General features: G+C 55.0%; 7 protein-coding genes across 7 annotated transcripts; 2 read left to right on the top strand and 5 right to left on the bottom strand.

Annotated features, from left to right (window-relative positions):
* Window positions 1-553: 553 nt before the first annotated feature.
* Window positions 554-2,522, bottom strand: IWZ02DRAFT_502064 (PH domain-containing protein; the record flags this gene model as incomplete). The annotated part of the gene is made up of 3 exons (XM_066770294.1): window positions 1,764-2,522; window positions 637-1,714; window positions 554-583 (listed from the first exon to the last, which is right to left on the bottom strand). Exons 1-3 carry the CDS (start codon window positions 2,219-2,221, stop codon window positions 554-556), a joined length of 1,566 nt encoding a protein of 521 aa, XP_066619256.1. The 5' UTR covers window positions 2,222-2,522.
* Window positions 2,523-3,896: 1,374 nt separating this feature from the next.
* On the bottom strand, window positions 3,897-4,557 carry IWZ02DRAFT_353980 (mating-type protein MAT alpha 1-domain-containing protein; the record flags this gene model as incomplete). Its single annotated transcript, XM_066764270.1, has 2 exons — window positions 3,897-4,339; window positions 4,392-4,557. Coding segments are annotated over 2 exons (609 nt in total), but the record flags the coding sequence as incomplete, so codon positions are not given.
* A 579-nt stretch (window positions 4,558-5,136) lies between these two features.
* Window positions 5,137-7,128, top strand: IWZ02DRAFT_508265 (uncharacterized protein; the record flags this gene model as incomplete). Its single annotated transcript, XM_066770439.1, has 5 exons — window positions 5,137-5,224; window positions 5,550-6,061; window positions 6,114-6,146; window positions 6,280-6,372; window positions 6,472-7,128. The coding sequence occupies 5 exons, from the start codon at window positions 5,137-5,139 to the stop codon at window positions 6,784-6,786; spliced, it is 1,041 nt and encodes a 346-aa protein (XP_066619254.1). The 3' UTR covers window positions 6,787-7,128.
* A 1,071-nt stretch (window positions 7,129-8,199) lies between these two features.
* IWZ02DRAFT_384465 (Endonuclease/exonuclease/phosphatase) lies at window positions 8,200-10,195 on the bottom strand (the record flags this gene model as incomplete). Its single annotated transcript, XM_066765340.1, has 3 exons — window positions 8,200-9,171; window positions 9,221-9,930; window positions 9,976-10,195. 3 exons carry the CDS (start codon window positions 10,193-10,195, stop codon window positions 8,200-8,202), a joined length of 1,902 nt encoding a protein of 633 aa, XP_066619253.1.
* Window positions 10,196-10,463: 268 nt separating this feature from the next.
* Window positions 10,464-11,825, top strand: IWZ02DRAFT_460866 (putative cytochrome c oxidase subunit VIa). The gene is made up of 4 exons (XM_066768182.1): window positions 10,464-10,733; window positions 10,808-10,832; window positions 11,012-11,171; window positions 11,361-11,825. Exons 1-4 carry the CDS (start codon window positions 10,571-10,573, stop codon window positions 11,403-11,405), a joined length of 393 nt encoding a protein of 130 aa, XP_066619252.1. The 5' UTR covers window positions 10,464-10,570; the 3' UTR covers window positions 11,406-11,825.
* Window positions 11,826-11,971: 146 nt separating this feature from the next.
* Window positions 11,972-14,956, bottom strand: IWZ02DRAFT_493597 (anaphase-promoting complex subunit 5-domain-containing protein; the record flags this gene model as incomplete). Its single annotated transcript, XM_066769951.1, has 9 exons — window positions 11,972-12,168; window positions 12,311-12,560; window positions 12,643-13,069; window positions 13,157-13,293; window positions 13,346-13,452; window positions 13,501-13,624; window positions 13,671-14,082; window positions 14,129-14,222; window positions 14,275-14,956. The coding sequence occupies 9 exons, from the start codon at window positions 14,954-14,956 to the stop codon at window positions 11,972-11,974; spliced, it is 2,430 nt and encodes an 809-aa protein (XP_066619251.1).
* A 325-nt stretch (window positions 14,957-15,281) lies between these two features.
* IWZ02DRAFT_471633 (complex I intermediate-associated protein 30) lies at window positions 15,282-16,087 on the bottom strand (the record flags this gene model as incomplete). Its single annotated transcript, XM_066768891.1, has 2 exons — window positions 15,282-15,949; window positions 16,006-16,087. The coding sequence occupies 2 exons, from the start codon at window positions 16,085-16,087 to the stop codon at window positions 15,282-15,284; spliced, it is 750 nt and encodes a 249-aa protein (XP_066619250.1).
* Between the last annotated feature and the right edge of the window lie 124 nt (window positions 16,088-16,211).

The following is a 16,211-nucleotide window of genomic DNA, read 5'->3' as shown; positions in this document are numbered from 1 at the left end:
TGCCGTGTTGAAAGACGCATTCAGCATTAGCCTTTTCTCTGAGAAAGGAGACTTCTTCGTAGGAAGTGCTCGCTCGGAATCGAAATTGGATGGTGTAGATGAGCCGGAGAGCGAAAAATGTGGTGGAGTTAATCCGATATTTGTTTCCACTCCTCGGGCTGAAGCACTCTCGCGAGGAAAGCTTTCAGCACCTCTTGGTTGCCTTTCTTCCTCACTGTTTGGAACATTCGACTTGAAGCGATCCGGCAATGTGTCTTCCTCGTCAAAATCCGGAGTTGGATCTGGATTCGATACGCACTCATTCGAGGTTGAGAAAGTATATGGTGACTGTGAAAGCGAGGACAGATCTTTTACAGCTGAAAATGCCTCGTGCTGCGGTTGACTTGGCGGAGTCTGTTGGGAGTCGACTGTGGCCATGACGGTGTTGACCACTGGTTGGGCGATGCTGGAAAAGGAACCGGATCTCATAGACTTAGGCTTGGTTGGGGAGTTGCGAGGATCCACGCCCCCATGAACCCTTGCTTCACTTTTGCTACTCATGACAGACATAGTTCTAGTCATCTTTTGTGGCGTCCCATGATTTCTGAGAGCATGTCCAAGATTGGGCATGCTCATAGTCTTCTCTTGACTTCTGACAAAATCGGTTTCGCTGTCCTTCCTTGTGTCTTTTTGGATATCAGGAAGCTTGTCATCTTTTGAATTGGACATCGAGTTGGACGGCACTTCCTCTGGGTGAGAACTCTCGGCGCTACGCCACAGTCCACCTCTCACTCTTTCGAAGCATGTGTCATGAAATGGCAAATCATCCCAATTTGGCATTACCAAAGTCTCAGCGATGACTTCTCGAATTCTGTTCTCGATCGCTCGGAGAATGACGCCATATGTGATTTGACGCGAGCTAACAATTGGCTCAATCACCATTTCCAGCTTCGGTGGGTTCTCGAACGTCATCCAGAGTCTGTTGCTCGGCGGTGGTTTGATTCGTACAAGAACGTGACCTTCAAGCTTTTTGAGGATGCTAGCAAGAACCATGTTCACGTATCGAGGCTTGATTCGAGCGCCCAGGTCGATCCGAGCCACAGCCATGATGTCCAGTCGAAAATTGCCGCAGTAAGTAACATCTGCCTCTGCTGTCAGGTCCCCGTCGAGCTTCAATTCCCGGAGTCTCGGATTCTTGACAAGCGGTGCGCTATCGCCCATGTCGATGCTTCGAATGCTGATACTTTGTATGAAAGCTGGTTTGGCAACCCGTCCAATCTTTTTTGTGATTTTCTCCCGTATGAAGTTTTCTACAATCGAGGTGCGATACATGGCCAGGAAAAGTCTTCCAACGACGGCATTCGCCCACCGTGTTTGCAGATTGTCTTCAGAGCTGTGCAGTTGTTGAACAAGCTTTATCATGTGGCTCTGATCGAAGCCAATTGGCGCGATTCCGCTCTGGCCTTCATGGTAACCCTGGTTACGCAGCAAGGCGAAGTAGAAATCCTCTTTTGCAGAACAGTTGTCGGAAAAGAAGTAAAATGATTGAGATTCTGATTGCAATTCCGCATCGGGATTGATCGGCCTTAGACGAATACAGTTACGCTTTATCCAGAGCTCGCCTTCGGGTACGGCGTGGCCACCTGCATAAATGTCTATTGCTCGATCAGCCAGAGATATCACATGCCGTACTTCTATCTCGTCGGAGTCGTCGAAAAGTATCAAGCGACCGTGTCTGACATGTGAGTTAGTTTGTTTTCCAATACTGGCATTGGCGTGCAGACCTGAGAACGACATAGAAGAAATTAGAGCTTGCTCTTGCGCGACTGGTGGCTGTGTTGGCTCCCATGCTTGATCCTTGTGTCTTGTTCCGATTCAAAAAGCTTCTGTACATGCTCTGGTAAACACTCAGACTCTCGGGACCTGAGTTTGGGCGATTCGATGGCGTCCGCTCCGATGGCTTTCCATTCATGACTCCAGGCGTGTATTCTCGACATACAGCGAAGAAGCCAGCGACGAAGTTGGGCTCTGTAAGTTGACTCTCATCATGAGGGACGTCGCGGGACGTTTCCTCGCACGTGGTGACTCTGGAAGGGTCCTCTTGTGGAAACACCAAATCGCAATCCGTCTCTTTTCTTTGCGAGGTAAACACGACATAACTCAAGACTATCACGGCACAGAGAGGCAGGAAAGTCAGTCCGCCAGACAGGTAAACAAGGAGATAAGTTGTGGCGGAGGTCATTTCCAGGTCGCCAGATCGTCCAGCCGCTTGAGATCAAACGCGGGTGACAGAATTTAGGCGAATTCCATGGCTTTAAGGCGCCTGATTTGGTCTATTGGAAGTAGTTCGAGGGGAGGAGCCCGTGGACGTGGATGGTCAGACAAGTCTGCAGCTCCGGGCGCGTGTGGGACCTGTGGAAAGACGTGTGTGCAGGCGGGCATATGTATGCAAATACGCAGTTATGAGCTGTGTGGATGGGCAGTTGATCGATAGTGTGGTGTTTATTAAGTCAGAGTAGAAACTCGGATGAGGTTGGGAGGCATGGCACATGGACATGGGCGCAGGGTTCCGGGCTCCCCCCGCTTCCGGTAGGGCCATGGAAAGGAAGTTTTTCCGACCGAAAAAGACGTCACTCCCTTCATCACCGCAACCGCAGTACGATGCATAGGATAAACTTTCATCGATCATTCGTCGCACTATCTAATCCTTACGCTGCAATGCTCAAGTTGACGTCGCTTTAGAGAAAAAAAACGAGAAGAGAAACGCCTTTTGTGCAGAAATTACTGGAAGAGAGAGATGGTCTTTGTCCATGAGGAGACTCAGCCTTCCTACCAACGATTTCCAAACTTGCGCGCTTCCGAGCCTAGCTCCTTCATGTTCATGACACTTCAAATCCGACTGACTGTCTTTTGTTTCACTGCTCAGGACCATCGGACTCATCACCCCAGTGGCTGGTGACCAAAGGCAAGGACATCTCCTGGAACTGGAAGTCGGTGTTGTCAACGGCAGTAAAATCGGGAATTCCGTCAATGTCGAAGATATTCAAGCCCTCATGGTCAGGATTGAAGAACTCGGCATAAGGAAACGTTGGTGAAGATGAAGGTGACGTATCCATGACCTGCAGGGCGCAGTCCAGCCAGGCGGTCTGCGTGTCCTCGTCGCGGGCCGGGCGCACAACCGAGCTTGCCATCGATTCTCCTGAGTTGCGCGTTGAAGCAGGGTAATAGTTCAGGATTTCATGAGGGTAGTCCGCGTTGATGGAGATGGCAAGAAGATCTGGATCGGCGAGGCTGGCTCGCTGCATCACGCAACTTTGGGGGTCGGGATTCGCAATCGTATCATCGACGTGTGGTGAGTACATGTCGGGGTGGACTGGTTGTACGTTGGCGCCATACATGTAAGTCAGCATCTGCTGGTGAGTCATGGGGCCCCCAGTGAGCAGGCCTCCATTACCAGCGTTGGCAGCAGCAGCATGTTGGTGGATGATGGCCATCAGGGCCTGGTCATTGGATTGCGCTGCCATGTTGCTGCCGGATGTAGGCCCAGAAGCTGCATTGATGCTGCTTGTTTGAGGAGGTGGTGCGTGTGTTGCATTGCTTGCTTGCTGCTGGCTGACCGCAGAACTAGGATTGGTGCCATGCTGCGAGCTACTGCCAAGATCCATTGTATTTTCCCGTGCAGATTGTTCAATTGAAGCTGAAGCATTGTCACCAGCGTGGGAAAGCGTAGCTGAGGTTGCCATCGAGGTCGTCTGTGTCGTGCTGCTGGTAGCAGACTCAGGGAAGTTGGACGCATGGGGGCCTCCAAAATTGGAAGCTGCAAGAGATTGAGATTTGGCGTTGGAGCTGGAGTTTGTGGAGTGGAATATCGAAGAGGGAAGAAATCCAGGGCCTGTGGTCGCGGTGGAGTGATGAACAGGCTGCGCAGCCATCGTCAGATGAGAGGTCGAGGTGTTGCTTGAAGCTGGAGGCGTGTCATTTGTAGGTAAACCGTATCCCGAGCTGCGAACGAAGTCAATGACGTCCTGAACTGACTTTGTAGTTGTGCGGAAGCTGGCAGGAAAGTCCATGAAATTGGGCAGGAATCGCCGTCTAAGAGACGTGGTGCCATTGTCCGTCGAAAGCTCCCAACCCAAGGTCGACAAGTATGCATCGCGAGCAAGGATGTCAATGTGAGGGCAGGCAAGCTCAAGGAATCTGTCAAGCGGAGCAGAATCTTTGCCCACTTCATCCCGGATGATTGACCATGCCTTGGCAATGATGCTCCACTTCGCTTTGGTTTCCTCCTCGGCCCACATCGTCTTCATGAAACCTGAGCGCTCCTTCTGCTCAAAAGAGTGGAAGATCGGATTGTAGTAGACTACCGCTTGTTAGTGAAGTCTTGGGGGCAAATTCTGAATCAGATCACCAACCTCGAAAAGCCATGAAAGAGTTGAGAGCTCGTAGAGGGCTTGCCTGCGTAGCGCCTGTCTGAGATGGAGTTTGACTGGACGAAATGTCTGGCGCAACGTGTTGAATGTTGGCCATGTCTGCAGAGGTTTGATCTGGCTGCGAAGTTGGCAGGGTCTTTGCCTGCGCGCTTGAGGAGGTCTGCTTTGTGGAGAATGCTGGAGTAATGTAAGGCGATCGTGAGCCTGACGAAGTTGTCGCTTGGGTAGAAGTTGACTTGGAGGAAGAGAGCGTCGAGTGCGAGTCACGAGTTGTAGGGTCGCCCGCGGCAACCACAGCGGCGACCGTCCTCTTGCCCTCGACGCCTTTGAGCGATGAAACAAGCTGATTGATTTGGGCTTGAGAGCATGCGGCCAGGTATGACTTGACGTGGGGAGGAAGGTTTGCAGCGACAGCCATTTTGAGCTGAGGAACAAGTTGGCGATGAGGAAGAGTCGGAGAGCAACGATGGTTGAGGTAGCTGGTGTTTCGGGTGAACTGAGACAAAGAAGATTGTTTTGAGGAGGATGCGGATGGTAGATGTAAGCTGGAGAGTGGAGCAAATTTCATTGTGCTCCGAAAGGTAGGTGGCTGGTCACAACAAAGGGCATCACTTCACTTCACACCAGCACTTAGGTGACGAAATCACGGGGCGTGGAAATGTTCGATAGACGACAGGACTGCCCTTCTCAGCCCGCTATTTTCAGTGAGACTCTTAGCCTAGACATCATGGAGCGTGCTTCCTCGCTCAACCTTCTGACAACTCAATATCTGCATCAACCTACATACTGCGTCTACGACAAATACATCTTTAATGGTCTTGGCAACATTTCCGCATTCGCCTACATACCACGCGCGCATTATCTTCCCGCAAATTTTGACCAACGAAGACGACGCTCCGAAAACGCTGACTTCTTTCTTCCTCCGGTAGAGCCAGGCACCTAGAGATCAACCTTTGCCCATCACACCCCCACAAGCCATGGACCTCTGGAACCCACAAGCGCCTCTCCTGGAGCGCGCCAGGAAAAAACCGCGCCTCCGAATCGAAGATCCAGAAGCAGCCCTCAAGGGCTCCGGATTCACAGGCTCACAAGGCAAGCACACGCGCCAATTCCCACATCGACCGCGCTGACGAACCGCAGCCACTCTGATCCTCGGCTCCGACGCACAGCTGGCCGACCTGATCCAAGACTTCGAGACGCTGCGAAACCAATACATCCTCGACTTCGGGCAACCGACGAGCAGCGACCTGCGCATCTCGATCGAGAAGCTGGCCGACGAGTGCCGCCGCGTGCTGCGCTCCGCGCGTCTCATCGAGGACGCCCCCACGCGCCGCCGCTTCTGCGCCGCGCTCCACAAACTGTCGACCGACATCATCGACTTGACGACCGTCAAGCGCAAGGTCCGCGACGTGGTGGCCAAGATTAGGGAAGGCGAGCGCGTCAATAGGAATAGGAATGGGTTTGTCAGGGATTCGCCGCGCTGGAGTCAGTTTCTGGATAAGAATGCGCCGGGTGCTAGTATCCTGCTGCTTCAGATGCGGCGCGTGCTGCATCAGAAGCGCGATGCGTATCAGTTGATTCCGCGCGGCGGCGTTAAGATTCTTCAGTTTTGGGACGATCGGCTCTATGCGATGATCCAGGCAATCGACTTGGTATGGACATTTCCTACTCAACTTCTCTCAGCTCCCGCTAACACCGTTGCAGCTGCGGCCAGCACAGGCTTCGCTTTGGCACAAGGTACGTTTTGGCTCCTCTGACCGCGTCTCGGCTTAGCAGAAGTGAAAGAGAAGAGGAGGAGCACACAGGCAGCAGATGCTGATGCCGATAATGGCGATGACGACGAGGCAAACGCGCTGACGAGCAAACGCAGCGCATCGAGTGGAGCCATCCAAGCATGCACCGCCTCAACTTTGGCCTGCGCACTTTCGAGCCCATGACATTCGAGCCCAGCCCATGGAACCTGGTAAGTACGTTCACGGACGCCATACTCCCATCCCCAATCCTCCCACCTACCACCCACGACAACAAACACCCCACTAACACCCCCCTCTCCCACCCACAGCTCGACCACGCAACCCACACCTTCCGCGACGTATCGCGCTTCGACCGGCGCCTGGGTGCGCTGATGCCGCGCGTCAGCAGCCGCGACGAGGCCTTCCAACCACCCGACCACGACGACGACGACGACGCCTTCGACGCCGTGCTGACGCAGCGCTTCGTCAAGCGCTCCTCCTCGGAGGACAAGGACGCCGCTGAGCGCAAGGAAAAGGCGGACAAGGAGCGAAGGAGGAAGATGCAGGTTGTGCAGGGGGAGGGACCTCTGCAGCAGCAGGGGCAGCAGCAGGGCGAGAGCTCGGCGGCTGGCGCTGCTGCGTAGGCGGAGGTGGAGGTGTGGCGTGGTGATGGTGTGTGGGATGGATGGCTGCGTGCATTGCGAGGTCGATGCGGAGATAGGTTCGACGGCTTCGTTTGAAGGAGGGATATCGGGATGCGGGTGCTGCTGGGCGCGAGCAGTGGAGGAGAGGGACGACGCGAGAAGGCGGCCAAAAACACAAACTAGCCATCTCTTCTCTTGCATTCGCTTTCTTCCACGCAAGCGGCGCCGCGAGCGGCGGGAGGGCTACGAGCAAGCGCGTGGCAGGGCTGGCATATGACGGCTGCACCGACGGCGTTGAGGCGTGTAGGGAGCGTATGGGGAAAAGCTACATACGTAGCCATTCTGTCTTGCAGTCTACGAATTCATGAACATCGCGACATCAATGTTTGGTATGGCGGCCGTGAAGGCGGTGTGCGGCGGCAGTCGTAACTCTCGTAATCCGCGCAATGCAAACGCTGGATACGTCACTGTGTAAGTCGATCAGCTAGCTGGTCGCCGTCGCACTGGACGAGCGGCAGATATGCACGCCGTGGCAGGGCGCGCTGTGGACGGAAGCCCATTTCGCCATGGTCTGCCATGCCGTAGACATGTCAGTGATACGGTTCGTCTCGTAGCCACGTGTGCCACCAATTGCTTCTGTCTTGCCCTGTCTCGTGGCGCCGTTGTCTTGATTCATGCGCCTGTCTCTCTTCCCCTGTCGCCTGTCGCACCTCTCTGAAAGACGGAAAACGAGACATGGGAAACAGAGGAACAAACAAGCTCCACGCTCAGGCCCGTCAATTGTACACTTGTTGATACACGGGACCCTACCCGCAATTTGCACGACAGAGAAACGCATGGACAACCGGACCATGGAGAGGGCATGTTTCATTCATCGTAGGCAAGTTGTCTGACGGTCTAGCAAGGCAAGACAGTTTCGGGAAGAACCTGCCACGACAGGGCTGTAGTGGGCAACCTTCAGGGATCGGCAGACTTCAGCTACGGAGGCGTCGATATGCTGGGTCACCTGGTGGGTTGGTCCGATAAGCGCGAGAAATCATTCTCTGCTTCGCTTTTCCACACATAAATCTGCCGTCGTGCCTTTGGACACTCGCCATCATGGTGCTGCGGTGGAGCCGTTCCAATCGCTGGCCCAGATGAAGGTGGGGCAGCGCCATTCTGTCCCTTTTTCTTTGGACCCGCTGGGGCCGATTGGTCTGCAAAGAGCAAGGAGGGTCAGCATGCAAAAGCCTCAACTTGATTGCGTCTTGGAAAGAGTGAATGGCGGGAGGGGACTGGTCATGCAGCATCTCAATCAAGACGCTGCACATTGGAAAGATGTAATCGCAAATGCGTAGCAGCATGATGGTCAAAGCCGGTATGACATTGCCAACGCGACAAACCAATCATGCTCGCCGCAACTGGGCAAAGTGCTTACCTTGGACAAATCCAAAATGCCCTCCCACAGTTGACACCGCTCTTCTTGGTCGTGAGGCTGATGCAAAACTCGCCATGGTCTTCGCAGCGCGGTGGATCGCGTTTGGCAAAGAGCCGCGACCACGTTTCTCGCGAGTCGGGGATGTCGCGGAATTCTTCCAGTGCAACAGACGAGTTGGAGGCTGATTCGATTGCGGCAGAGCGGTCGTCCCCTGCGGCTGCCGTCTTTTCACTGGTGCTTGGAGAGTTTGCGGTAGTACCATTAAGATCCTCCGTCATTTGCGACGCAGCGCCCTGAGACGACGAATACTTGGGAGAAGGTCTTCCAGGGTCTAAGTAGAGATCGACGGGAGTTGTTGGTCGTTCCTTTTCTATCAGGGTATTCCTCGAACCAGGCTCGTTAACAGCGCTACCATTGTTCGTCGCCCTCGCGGCTGGCTTGAGGAATCCCGTCAATGACTGTTGACCCTTTGCGGGATTCGATTTAGACGAAGCAGGGCCAAGCTTCTGCCGTTTTGTGGATCTGGCAGTAGAACCTCCAGCAGTATTTCGTTTCTTCTCTGGGCTTTTAGTAGGCTCCGCGAACGGCGCCTTTTTTTCTGACGGTTGCCGTGGCTCACTCGATATTGCAGATGCAGCACTTGGTTCGGGCTCAGTGGGACGCTGAACATCGGGCGAACCATTTGAAGAAGTTGCTGAATGATTTGCTGCAACAGAAATGGATGCACCCGGAGAAGCAGCAGAGGCCGATTTCTTGCGCGTAAACATGTCCTTGATGCTCCTTCGACGGTCAAACTCTGGAAGCAGTCGTCCACAGAGCACGGGCAAACTCTTGAAGCTCCATTCGATTTTCCTTTGGCCGTCTTGAAACGTACCGGGAGAATTCATCAGCTCTGGCAAATCATACTCGACGCCATTGAGCGTGACACGATCCTTGAGCATGGCATATACTGGGCAATGATCAGAGCCCTGAACAAAAGTCAGCAGTCGTTCAAGACATGGAAGCGCATCAACTAACCATGAGGCCCTCCTGAATGTTGGCGTCGCAAATCCAATCCTTCATTGCAATACTGCAAAGGACATAGTCGATCCTAGAGCCAAAGTTTCCCGGCCTGGCGTTGATCTTTTGCTCCCAATGCGTGTACATGCCCTTGCGCGTAGGATGAAACTCTCGGCACGTGTCCCATAGCACCGGCTGCTCCCGTCCTTCGTCTCGACTGCCCACAACCTCGCCATTTTCCAGCAGCTGGTTGAATATGCGCCTGTTGGGCGACGACACGTACTCTTCGTGCGTGATGCCCTCCTTCTTGAGCGTCTCCTCCGCATTCGCCGTGTCAAGTTCCTGCCGCGAGACATTGAGGTCGCCAGTCAGAATGACATTCTTGCCCAGGGCCGTCAAATTGCGTATGCGTGCGTCCAAGGCGCAGAGGAACCCGTAGCGGAAGTCGTCTCTCATTCCATTCGAGTTCGCCGGGCTGTAGACGCCGAGAATGACAAAGGCAGGATACTCGAGAGCGACGCAGCGCCCTTCGGCATCCAACGCAGCAGGGTCGACGCCGGCGGCGGCAATTTGTTCGTCGGTTGGATATCCGCCAATGGCTTGGTCGGCGGGCAGATTGCGGTAGGACGTGGAGGATCCTGGAGGGCAGAGAACGCCCAGGACGCCCTCTTCAGCGCGAATGGGCACGCAGGCAGATTGGCGAGTATATATCGCTACGCCAGAGTATCCTGAAGCTGTCAGCAGCCGTCACATCACAGCGGCAGCACGCGCACCTTTTTTGTGCTTTGGCAGACTAAAGTAGCAATCCCAGCCAGGAACCAGGACCATGTCGTCGGTGAGGTCCTTGCGCTGAATCTTGAGCTCTTGCATGACGACAATGTCGGCCTCGAGGAGGCCGAACATGGCGTCGAAGGACCGCTTGTCGCGCCATGGCTGGTAGCCAAAGGGATTGCGGATGCCATTGACGTTCCACGAGGTTATCCGGAGCGGCATGGTGATGGTGAGGGATGCGCCCGAAGGTGCAGACCGCTCGCGAGCAGGCGGGTGATGAGGTAGGGCATGGATGGAAGTGGAGGCGGTCGAAGTGAGGTGAGAGAGACGGGAAGCGTGATGCTAGACTTCTGATGATGGATGGCATTGGTTTGTTAGTTGCACTGCACTCAGCCCTGCGGACCTGTAGTCGGTCGCGTCAGTGCGCGTGGTTCCGGTTCCTTGCCGCGCTCGGGCCGCTCGTTGCCGACGCCGCCGAGCCGTGGGCTGACGAACTTCAACGTCGAGCTGCCGACCCTCGTTGCATCCATCACCATCCACCACCACGCCCGATCGCACGCCGCCTCTCCGCTCCACTCCGTCTGCAACCCGCCCGCCATGTTCCCCCAGCGTGCCATTGCCCGCGCTTCGCCGCTGCTGCGCGCCGCCTTCCGCCGCCCCTACTCTGCCCAGGCCGGCGAGTCTGGCTTTACAGGAGCTGCCGACAATGCCTTCAACCGCGAGCGCGCCGCCGTCAAGCACCACGCCGCCGAGAGCAGCAGTACGTATTCCCGTCGGATAGTGTGCGAGGCTTCAAAGATTGAGGAATCGCCGGCTGACTTGTATCAATCGCAGAGCTCTGGCGCAAGCTCTCTATCTAGTGAGTACCATAGTCCAACCCCACCAAATTCGCTCTGCGCCCTCCACGCAAATCCAATCCGCAACAAACACCACGGGCCCCCATCAAGCGTACATCCGCAAAACAAATCCCCCAGACATGACCGCCATTGCGCGAACACGCCAGCAGAAGAGCTCCTAAACTAAGACTTTTCTTTCCAGCGTCGTCATCCCCTCCATAATCCTCGGCAGTGCCAACGCCTATAGGCTCTGGACCGAGCACTGGGAGCACGTCGCGCACGCGCCGCCCATGGAGGAGCGCGTCGAGTACGCCTACCAGAACATCCGCACCAAGAACTACTTCTGGGGCGACGGCGACAAGGTACGTCACAAATTCCTCCCTTCAACATGATTGGCGCCGTCACCTTTCCTTGCACCTTTTCTTTTGGAGACGCATGGATATGGTTCCATCACCAAATTCCTCGCGCAGTGTCCGTCTTCTTTTCCCGCAGACGTTCGATCGATCAATGAACCATGAATGGGAGCTGAGACCATACCTAACCCCTCGCAGACCCTCTTCTGGAACGACAAGGTCAACTACCACAAGAAGGAGTAAACGCTCGTTACGGTACATTAGCCTGCCTGCATTTCTTCCCTCCCAGCTAGCTGGCCCCATTGCGAATCCCTGGCCTAGCTTACATTAGCTTGCCGGTCCCCGCCGTGTCTTGTAGATTCTCAAATCATCATCATCATTTGTCGCCAGCTCTTCCATTCGCCTTCTCTGCTGTTGCTCGTCGCTAGATTACGTATCACTGCAGACGGTCGGTCTGTCAGAAATCGCTTTCAGGCTTCACGGTGCTCTGGAATCGTTGCGTCTGTCTGGTGCTCGTGACTGCCCCGTCCGTCTATCCGTAGCGATGCCGAAAAGAGATTCAAACCAGACATGATTCCCCTCGTCTGTCTGCTTAGGTTTTTTGCGCTGTACTGCGCTGTACTGCGTTGATCGACTACCCCAACTCTTGCCCTTCCCTCCCCTCGCATCCCCCTTCCTTTTTCTCTTCCCCCCTTTCCCCCAAACCCTATTCCCATGCATTCGTTCAATTGTCCGCCGTGTTCAACGCCACGCCATACATACCACGCCCCCTCGCCTCCCATGAATCAATCTACCTACCCCAACTTGACTCACCCGGCCCCCGCCATCCTCACCTCCGCCGCCGTCCTAAACCGCGCGACGAACGCCGTCGCCGCCTCGACGGCATCAGCCGCACTGTTTGCGTTTGTCCCCATCGTTCCTTGTGTCGCCGCGCTCGCTTTCTTGACAAACGCCAGTTTGGCCATGGCGTCGCATTCGCCGGACATGTCTTGTGCGGCGGCGAAGCCTGTTGGTTGTTAAAGAGTGATGGATTGGTTGTGTTGTGCTGCGTGAGAAAATGTATAGGGGAAGGGAGGGGAAGGAAAGGAGAGGGGGAAAAGGGGAAAGGGGGGGGGGGGGGGGAGGAAAGGGACCAGCCACACACGTACACTCTCTAGCTTTCTCGAGCATGGTTTGGGCGACGGCGAGGCGGGCGAGGCGGGTGGTGTGGCGGTTTGTTGGGTTGGTGGGGGCTGATGTTGCTGCTGCGGTGGTAGTAGTGTTTTCGGTAGTAGTGTCGGTGTTTGTATGCGGTGGAGGAGCACCGCCGCTGCTGCTGCTGCCCGCAAGACCCATATGTGCGTCTGCTTGCAGCGCGTAGAGGCGGCCGCAGAGATATGCGTCGCCTCCCTCGAGCGCCTGGGACATGTCAGTCGACGAAGGCAGGCGCAGGGTCGAGACCAAACGAGCCAAAGCAAAGAGACAGAAAATGTCAACACACCTGCGGGATAACAGCATCGCCCAGCCGAGCCGCGGCCTCAAACTCGCCCATGGCGACCAGAGCGCCCTCAACCACAGCCAGCGCCTCCCACAGCGCCGGCCACAGCTTGGCGCGATGTGCCGAAGCAGCGGCGCGCATGGCGGCGCTGAAGCCCTTGAGCGGCTGCCCGGCGTGCGCAAATAGTGCGGCTTTTTGGTTCAGTAGCTGGATGCGCAGGTACACGTCGCCGCCGCCATGCAGCTGCTGGTGCTCGCGCTTGAGTTCGGCGCCGGCAGCTTCAATGCGCTGGAGCGCTTCGCTGTAGGCGCCCATGTTGTGGATTAGGTGTTCGGTTTCGAGGAGCGAGAGGCGGAATTGTAGGTCGGGATCTGAGGGCTGCGAAGAGCGGAGGCGGCGAAGAAGGTTGGCGGCGCTGTGGCTGTCTCTTCTGCTCGGGCGTTAGTGGTGTTTGACGGGGTGCGAGAGACAGATGAGAGAGGAAAATCCCAACAGCTACAAGAAGAGCGTGCTGTACCTTCGTATTGCGCGCCTAGCCTTGAGCAGGGCCATGTAGCTTGTAATATACTGGTTCATCTTGACATTGCGGCGGTCCTTTGTGTCGATTGCCTGCAACATTTCAAAGGCTTCTGAATAGAAGCCGGACTGGACTTTCTGCACTTGCTCAGTTACGTGCTCCTCGAGTGTCTCAATTTATTGAACTTACGCTGAAGGCACTGCCACAAATCGAATGAACAACTTCTTCCACTGGACAAAAGGGACGGAAGCATTGTTGTAGCAAGTCGTCCGATTCCTCGGATAAATGGGTTTGCCCTGATATGTCGTTAGGAAAGGGGCTTTGCAGAGAATAGACAGACCTACCAAGACGTGCATACAAGGTGGACTGCATCATCAGCTGTGCTCCAAAATTGCTTTTGATGTCGTGCATAATGTTGAGATGAGCGGATTGTACAACATGTTCAAAAGACCGGGGAATGCTGGAACCCTGCATGCTGTCAGTCCAGGTCGACATGTAAATGTCAATGACGCACATTGGCCATCAACATCTTGGCTTCGCTCAGCAACGTGGAGCTCAACAAGCTGAAGTTTTTGGCCTCTTTCGCCTTTGCTTTGAGAAAAGCTAGACCATCTCGTTCTGTGCCGAGAATACCACCACAGCTGGAAGGTTTGATCTCTTTGGGATGAGATTTCGCAAGGTGATTCAGCCAGCTTAGTCCGAAATTCAGGCAGTTCATGTCTTGATTTTCTCGTGCGGTGGCTATCGTCTCGTTCATGGCCGCAATGGCCTCGTTGAAGCATCCGAAATCGGCCTGTAGAATGGCCATGTGCAACAAGGCGTATTGATAGTAAGTCTTTTCCCTAGTTTGGACCGTGTAGTCAAAATAGCGGTGGAGATTATCGAAGGCGGACGTGTAATCCCCGGCCCTCCAGCTGTCAAAGAATCTGGTGGTCGTCAGCATGCTGTCGGGTAGTCTTTGATTTTACTCACCTGACAAAATGGGCAAGCGAGGGAATTGTAGTTGAGGGACCGAGCATTCGCTGTAGCTCCCGGCGCATGTCGTCGGGCACCCGGTTACCAAATTCTGGCAGAAAATAAGCACAAGCTGGGTTAGGTGCGTGGTGGAATCTGGATACTTTGAAGCTGGTCCAATTGAAAGGTCAACAGACGTTCAAAGTCGTCGACACTGGCGTAGCCATCAGTGTGGCTCTCATCCCATGCATCAGCATATGCCACCATGGAGAGACCATCAGAGGCCTGGAGACTGAGCTCCTCGAGGTTCCTGTCCCAGACTAGGCTCGAATCTCCAGAATTCTGTTGCAGCGCTGCGGTGGGCTGACGGTAGCTGACAAAGGCCGACCAAAGCCTGCTGGCATCATGGAACTGAAGGCGCGCAAATTCAAGCTGGGAGCGCCGCACAAACATGCCGAGTGGCGACGTTCTTGAGAGCTTGATGGCGGAATCATCGTCGTGTTCCCGAGATGGATCACGTGCAGGGCAGAGGAGAAGATTGCTGAGGTCGTCGAAGAATTGGTGTAGTGCATGCAACGAGTCTATGTTCCACAGCCTTGACAGGAAGAGGTAAAACAATGATTCTTCAGACGCAGGACGGAAGTAAGGCGAAAGAACTGGTGCAAAGTCATCGAGAGTGAGGCCAATGCAGGTAGTCGCATCGTTGTCGGCAGATGGAGGAGGAATTATCTGACTTGTGACGAAAGAGAGAACGGGGATGACTGCCGATGCGGGTACCTGCGAGTCGCAGTACAGGGTGGTGAGAGCCAGCAGGCTGATTTTTTGCGGATTGAGGAATCGGGCCATGGCGACGCGGTTCAAGGTGGTCAGGGCAAGGCAAAGGAGCACGGCAGCATCTTCAGCGAGGCGCAAAGAAAGCGGTAGAGGATGTAGTGAGTGTCCAAGCGAGGAATGGTCGATGTTCGCGTGTTTGCTTGTTTGGCTGGTCCGCGCTAGAGGGACCCGCCGAGGACAAGCCACAGCGGAATCCACACCCAAGGGTCCTCCTACTCTACTCCTACCTACAGTAAGTACTCCAATATCAAGACAATTGCGCGACATTTTGCCATCATCTCTTGCACTAATCACTCGAATTTTCCACAGAGTCGCTCGCATTTTGCTCCAGTCATAATCAGTCCTCGCTTTGCTTCTCGGCAGAATCCGTGCGCCTGGCCCTCTCAATGTCACGCTGCTCAGGTTCGTTGTTGGTTGCATATATCTGGCTGATACACAATTCATACGGACCAGGCAGCCTGTCCGTCAGACTGATGCCCACGGTGCGTACCTTTTGCCTGAGCATCTCCCCTTCGGGCTGCACCCGCATGCCATGGTTTGTACGCACAAATTCCTCAAAGTTTATGAGCACCGTCTCCCACTTTCCCGGAGTGCGAGCATAGAGTCGATGCTGATGCAGGTCTGTCGGCACAATCGAGTCCGTCTGAAGGTTTACAAAGTACTTGCGGCCATCAGACTTGATGCGCAGCGCGAGGTACCGGTAGGGGTCAATGTCAAAAAGCGAGCGTCCAAACAATGTTGGGCGAGGGTCCAATGTTCTCCATCCAGCGTATCCTGTACGCATGATCTTCATGCTGTCTTTGGGCAATTCGGTGGATATGGTGCCGTGGAAGCGGGCATGCGCAGGTGCTCCTTTGGAGGCGGGGACGTGGTCGAGATTGACCTCGGAAAAGCCGCCCGTGTCCTTGTCCGACATGCGCTTGCAAACTTCGACGGTGTCAGGGTTGGAAAAGTTGACGAGGTGATATGGCTTGGTGGGTTCGTGCAATCCTTCGAGCGTGTAGGCTACGACAGCAAGACGAATTAGCAAACGGCATTGCGGCGCGGCGTGGCGGGCATGCCTATTGTGGCTCTCCGCTTGAGCTCGATCCAGCTGCGTTTGAAGAAGCCCGGTGGGCGAGCGAGAGGAGAGGTGACGCGCATGGCGATTGGAAGATGTGGTGACGATGGGAGTCGGGGCGGGCATCGGACACCATGACGCTGCGGGCGTGGGTGTGGGTGTGGGTGTGGGTGTGACTGCACGGCAGCGCGTCATCTCCGCGACTGG

This window comes from Phyllosticta citriasiana, assembly GCF_038021145.1.
Source record: "Phyllosticta citriasiana strain CBS 120426 chromosome Unknown IWZ02scaffold_14, whole genome shotgun sequence".
In the NCBI taxonomy this organism is placed as follows: Eukaryota; Fungi; Ascomycota; class Dothideomycetes; order Botryosphaeriales; family Phyllostictaceae; genus Phyllosticta; species Phyllosticta citriasiana.
Note: the sequence above shows the minus strand (reverse complement) of the source record. Positions and strands in the feature narration are given on the sequence as shown.